Below are 6,385 nucleotides of genomic sequence, written 5' to 3' on the forward strand. Positions count from 1 at the left end.
TTTACAACCAACTTAATTACGACTAAAATTTTACAGGTTAATTTTACAACCACAATTGAACTAATCATCGCCAAATTATTTGATAGCTATTGAAAGTGCATAGTAAAAATACATAATAAATATAATTATAAACATTCATTATATTTTGAATATGTGTGAATATTAAAAAAAAAAATCTTTATTTTGAAAACGAAGGATTACATTGTAACAATACTTGTAAAAACCAAAAAAGATCTTATAAGATAAAATCTTTATTTTGAAAACAAAGGTATTAACAATACTTATGAAAACTAAAAAGATCTTTTAAGATAAAATCTTATCGAGGCGTCAAAAGTGTAATACACGATACACTAAACCATTAGAGCCACTGGTTTTGACCGCTTGCTTGATCACCAAAGTCAGTATGATGTTACAACCCCTTCACAGTCCACACACTTTTTTTGTACCTCCAAATCTGAATTGAGTTGAATCGAAATGAACCAAACAAGAAATGGTCCAGCCACCCTATCCGTAGGTGGTGGTGGTAGGCCTACTGGAAATGACAAAGTAAAAGAATTAAAGAAGATATAATGATAAGATCAGCTTACCCCTAATTAATAAACTTAAACCAAAAAGAAGAAACACACAAAAAGTCAACATACCGAAGTCAAAAGTACAATCCAACGGCTGAGAACACATCAAAACCCCAGAAGACGACAACACAACAACCTTTTCATCATAGAAAAGAAATAAAAAATCTGTAAAGCATAAAAACCCTAAAAGAAAAAGAAAAATTAAGAGAAGAAAAGAAAAGAAAAAAATACAATTTTTATTTTTTTCTTCCTCTCTTATCTAAAAAAGCAATGGAACCTAACGAAAGGCACCACCACCAGCAGCAGCAGCAGCAGCATCACCATCACCATCTCACTCCTCCTTACTACCATCCTTTCCACCACCACAATCCCACCACCGTCTCCGCCGCACCGCCAACCACCTCCACCAACAATGGTAATCTGACATCCCCGCCACCGTCGAACGATGGATCTTCCTCCTCTCTCCCGGTTTACCCTCACTCCGTTCCGTCCTCCGCCGTCACGGCTCCGATTGATCCCGTCAAGAGGAAGAGAGGCCGTCCCAGGAAGTACGATACGCCTGCTCAGGCCCTGGCCGCTAAGAAACTGGCGTCTTCTGCGAGCAATTCCTCCGCTAGAGAGAGGAGGGAGCAAGCCGCCGCCGCCGGCGTATCGCCTCCGTCTAAATCCGGGTCGAGAAAGGGCCTCTCGGCTATGTCGGTGCGTAAAGTCTCTCTCTTTTTGAAAACCCTTTTCGCTTTTGTGTAAAGTAATGAACTTTATGGGTGAAATTGATCTTGAATCGTAAAATTGCTCGAGTTCTGTGTGATATCTAGTTTAGATTCTCCTTCCTAGGGTGGTTGATCTGCGAAGTAAATAACTTTAGTTTTGGTAATAAAGCTCTTCTTTATATTCGTGAGTTTCCATAAACACTCTCTTTGCTTCCATAAACATTGAAGAATTGGCAGATTCTTATATTGTATCATTTTGCTGGCCTTTGTTCATTTGAGCTTGTGGCGGTACACATCATTTCAGTTTTGCAAATAACATTGATCTGCAGCAGTTATTTGTTTCTAAGATCACTTTGATTATCAGTTTACCTTCTAGAGTGGTGTTCTCTTGTTGTTGTTGTTGTTATTTTTGAGTTTCACATTAGTTTTTTTTATTTCTTGTTGCAGGGAAAACTGGGCAAAGTTTTACTCCACACATTGTTAGTATAACTCCTGGTGAGGTGAGTGTTGTTCTATGGTACTAATTTGAAGGTCTGGTTTTGATATTATGATTTGGTTAAAACTATTGGTTTAAACGCAATCTAGCTTCAGGTTTTGCTATAGAGCTCGTTCATAAGGTATTCTGCTGTTTCACTGATGGTATATTACAAACTGGATTAATTTGATAGGATGTGGCTCAGAAAATTATACTTTTCGCTGAGCAAAGCAAGCATGAGATATGCATTCTTTCTGCATCTGGCGCCATCTCTAGTGCATCCTTGTCTCACATCGCGACAGGAACCAGTGTATCTTATCAGGTGATTCTCTTGTTCCTACTAATTCTTGAATTGGTTTCGCCAAAAAAAAAAGGATTGGACTTTGGGAAGGGCTATCTTGTTCTCTGAGCTGATGATGAGTTAATTATCTGTTCACTGTAACTTAGAGCCTATAAAACTGGTCTCTTTTAGGGACTATTTAATTTCACTTTGTTATAATCAAACTTCCATTACAGCTAAAGATTCTTACACACATGCGTGAGAGTTGCATATAATTTTATTAACTTGTTTCAGAATTCCAAACTTGTATTCAGGGTCAGTACGAGATCCTCTCACTGAGTGGATCTTATATTCGGAGCGAACACGGTGGGAAAACTGGTGGCCTTAGCATTTGTTTATCTGGTTCAGATGGTCAGATCATCGGTGGAAGAGTTGGGGGACTCCTTAAGGCTGCTGGGCCAGTTCAGTACCTTTCCTCTTTATCTATACCACTAAATTAATACCAGATACTGAATTTAGAAAGGAGATTCATTGATTATTTTGCACCTTTGATGAGATAGTCTCTGGTTTTCCTTTACAGGTGATCGTGGGGACATTTCAGCTAGAGAAAAAGAAGGATGGAGGAAATGATGTGAAAGGAGATGATGCTTCAGGAAGTGGAAGCTTGCTGCCTTCTCCTTCTGGCGGCACGGAATCTTTGCATGTCTATCATCCAAGTATGGAATCTTCCGGAAGAAATCTAAACAATGAGCATCATACTATGACTAGTGGTGGTGCGTTGGGTGGTGGAGCTCATTTCATGATGCAACCACCTCAGGGCATGCACATGTCACATGCCAGGCCTTCTGAATGGGGCGGTGCTGGTTACGATTTGTCAGGTAATAAGAAAGCTAACCACTTGTTTATTTTCATTTTGTTTTTTTTTCCTTTTTAGCAATGCTTTTAGCTTAGTAAGACTGTTTTTGTTTGTGTTTGGACTATTGTGATGTTGTTGGTCAGGAATGAGAGGAAATGGGTCATCAGAAAATGGAGATTATGAGTAATGGCAGCTAGTACACTAGTTTCTGAAGAAGGTGTGTAGAGGTTTATGATGAAAGTGAAGTTGAGCATGAATCAATCATATCATACAATGTCCCAAGGATATTTTTTATTGCAATGGCAGAGAGGCAAAACTAGACTGTGATGCTTTTTGTTTTCTTGGTTCAGTGTAATATTAGTAAACTTTGACATCTTTTTTCTGGATTCTGTTTCACTTCATCCTTTTTTTTTTATTTTGTTTCTTTTTTTCTTATAATCAGTTTTTTTTTTTTGGTTTAAGTTATACTTGTTTAGTTCCTTTTTCTTTCTCTTGTGAAAATTAAAAGAAAGACTCTTTTCAAACGGTTCTATATAAATTGTTTTTAAATGTTTAGGCAAGGGAGCAAAAATCCCCAAACTGGGAGAACCACCATGTCTATATTCAGGAATCATGTGCAGGCAAGTGTTGACCATGAAGAGCTGCTTACATATATTTCAGGAACGTCCCCTTGTTACTGGCGGAGAATCAAAATGGCCTGAGCACTGGCGATGACTATGCTCAAACGTTTCATACGCTCATAGACACTCTCCTAACAGAGTCTACGATCTAAAAGGATCGGCTTGATTAAGTAACCAAGAACTATCTACACTTATTGACCGTGTAAGAATAGTGCACCACTAATACTTGTATCAGCCATATCAAGCAAGTAGAAGCTGCAATGTTATCTCTATCACCACCTACTTATTCTTAGCTACGCAAAAATGTAGCTTCAAGTCTAAACTATGGTGAGGATCACATGCAGATTCTTATTTAAACAGAGGCTGAAAGAAAAACAATGACATAATCAAACCAAAATTACATATTTGCCAAAAACATGGAGTATAGTTTTAATGGAAGTTACTTGGTAACACTAGTATTCTCAAATGTATCACTCTTCTAGTCCCATTCATCATCGTTTATCTGCCACTCATCATCATCATCTCTAGGCGGCCTCACCACCAAAACACCATCCCTAAACACTCCTCCACTCCTCTCTCCTTCAACACCGAACCTCTCTCCAACTTCATCCCATCTCCAGTCACAACCAGATAGTACCCATCCTCAGCCTCCACCGTCTTCTTCTCCCTATCCTCACCACCATGATCGCCTCCTCTTTCCCGTTCCACGGCAACACTTTCCTATCATCCCTAAAAGAAACCGCAACCCCCTCTCCCTAACCGCCACCACCGGATCCCAACCCGGTAAAACCACCCATCTCCTCCATTCCTTCTCAGCCTCCACAACACCAAACTCCCCACCCGACTCAAACTCCATCGGAGCTTCGTTAATCTTCCCCACTCCTTCCTCAGCTTCGCCACCGGGTAACACAACAACCGAACTCGCTCCCGCCACTTCTCCGAACTTCAGCCTCACCACTGGAACGCGAATGATCTTAACCTCCTCTTCTTTAGCTCTCTCCTCATCGCTGTATCCATGCAACTCCCTCCCACAGCTTTCTTGGCTTTCTCAGTCACAGCGACCTCAAACGCCTGCTCAAGCAGCGTCGTCCTAAGCTCAGAGGGGCTCCTATGCTCTCTGCTCTTCCTATACAACATGAAAGAGAGACAATCCCCTGGCAAGTTGTAATCAAACTCCTCCCACCCTTTGTCTCCGCGGCGGTGAGGGTAATCCTTAATAGCTCTAGCGAGATCGTGCGCTCCTTTGGTGTCGAACCGTGCTCGACGATGTACTCAGCGGCGGCAACACGCTGGACCGTGCTGAGACGACGGATCTCGTAGAGAAGCTCCGCGCCTCCGGTCTCGAAAGCGGCGATGAGCTCGGGTTTAGCGTTGGACTGGACTATGGAGTCGCGGACCTGGGCGCCGACGATGAGGCAGTTCTGCTCGACGCCGGAGATTCCGGTGAGCTCCTCGATGGTGGGGGGAGTGAAGCCTTCGGTGTAGAGGGAGGAGATGAGGGGGGCGTACTCGAACCAGAGGCCCATGCGGTCGGCGAGGACCTCGATTTTGCCGGCGGTGTCTAAAGATCGGAACTTTGGAGGGATTGGGGACGGTGGAGGGCGGAAGGGTTGGTAAAGGTTCTTTTTGCTGGGGCTTGGCGGTTCGAAGCGGGGATTAAGTTGGCGCTGACGGTGAAGGGTGACGGTTAGCGGGTCGGGTAATTGGGTGGGGAGATAGCCATTGGGTTTGGGTTGGGTGAAAAGGGAGAGTATTGAGGGTTTGAGAGTGGTTGCGGTGAGGGAAAGCATGGTGGTTGTGTGTGCTCGTGTGTGGTGAGAACAGAGTCGCAGAGGAAGAAGATGATGATGGAAAGAGATAAGACGCGGTATATACATTAAATTAGATTTTTGAACCGGATTTAAACCGATCGGTTATCGCATATTCCTTTCTCGTTATGATTTTCCCGCCAATAGTTAGTCCTTATTTTTCTTGACCAATCCGGAAACGAGCGAGTGATAGATGTTTTCTGTTTCACCAGCTGAGGAAGGGAGTTCAAATCTCCAAAAAAGATAGACGTCTACTGAAGATTGACTGTCTAGTATCGATATTGTTAATTCTTATGATCAGTTTTTTTTTTAACACTCTTATGATCTTTTTGCTAGTATATACTCAAATATCATTTCGAGGATCCGGTATGTAACTATGTAAACCCTATGTATCTCTGAAAGTTTGTATTATGTATCTGATATCGATGAAACTCTTTTGGGTCTAAATAGTTTATTTGCCATCAGATCAAGGGTGCTTTGGAAACAACACACATGTTTGTTCCATCCTCTTTCCATGTCACAAGCAATCGATTGCTTATGTTAGTACTTGTAGCGAAGGGTATTTGATATGTGGAAGGTCCAAACTGTTATCTACGACTCCGCATTGCAAAAGTTTTTTTCGTTTACTATAGCCTTGTGTATATGGATAATAAATTACTAGAGGGATGCATCTAGCTTTTGATGAGCAATCGTATGCAGACAAAAAGTCATTGATTTTACTCGTTTCTATAAAACTCTTAATGGGATGTAATATATGTAATACTTCATAAAACATTGGGAGGTGGATTTTCATAGCTTATTGATTGAAGCAATCGTAATGCCATTTAACAATAAATGATCATATCCAATATTAATAAAAACTCTATAAATAATTAATATGTTGAGACTATGTATTTTATTATTTATTAAAATTTTCATTTTTAGATGTTTCTATTTAAGATATATTTTTCTAAAATAAAAAAATTGATTTTAAGTGTAATATACAAATAATTAAATTATAATATTCGACATTTAATTGGTTTTATTATATAGAATTTGTGAATATAAAATATCTTTCATAGAAT

At 40.5% G+C, this 6,385-nt stretch overlaps 1 protein-coding gene and 1 pseudogene across 1 annotated transcript; one reads left to right on the forward strand and one right to left on the reverse strand.

Annotated features, from left to right (window-relative positions):
* Positions 1 to 754: 754 nt before the first annotated feature.
* Positions 755 to 3,341, forward strand: LOC125602814 (AT-hook motif nuclear-localized protein 14-like). Its single transcript, XM_048774225.1, has 6 exons — positions 755 to 1,275; positions 1,730 to 1,782; positions 1,951 to 2,079; positions 2,352 to 2,498; positions 2,594 to 2,915; positions 3,037 to 3,341. The coding sequence occupies exons 1-6, from the start codon at positions 843 to 845 to the stop codon at positions 3,078 to 3,080; spliced, it is 1,128 nt and encodes a 375-aa protein (XP_048630182.1). The 5' UTR covers positions 755 to 842; the 3' UTR covers positions 3,081 to 3,341.
* Positions 3,342 to 3,877: 536 nt separating this feature from the next.
* Positions 3,878 to 5,367, reverse strand: LOC125602816 (annotated as a pseudogene).
* Between the last annotated feature and the right edge of the window lie 1,018 nt (positions 5,368 to 6,385).

This window comes from Brassica napus, unplaced genomic scaffold (genome assembly GCF_020379485.1).
Source record: "Brassica napus cultivar Da-Ae unplaced genomic scaffold, Da-Ae ScsIHWf_299;HRSCAF=487, whole genome shotgun sequence".
Taxonomy (NCBI): Eukaryota; Viridiplantae; Streptophyta; class Magnoliopsida; order Brassicales; family Brassicaceae; genus Brassica; species Brassica napus.

What these genes read in the sequence shown, in the direction of transcription:
- LOC125602814 (XM_048774225.1), top strand. Translation starts at nt 843, where the DNA reads ATGGAACCTAACGAAAGGCACCACCACCAGCAGCAGCAGCAGCAGCAT. An exon ending in TTAGTATAACTCCTGGTGAG is followed by an intron (nt 1,783 to 1,950) that starts GTGAGTGTTGTT and finishes TTAATTTGATAG; the next exon opens with GATGTGGCTCAGAAAATTAT. An exon ending in TGCTGGTTACGATTTGTCAG is followed by an intron (nt 2,916 to 3,036) that starts GTAATAAGAAAG and finishes GTTGTTGGTCAG; the next exon opens with GAATGAGAGGAAATGGGTCA.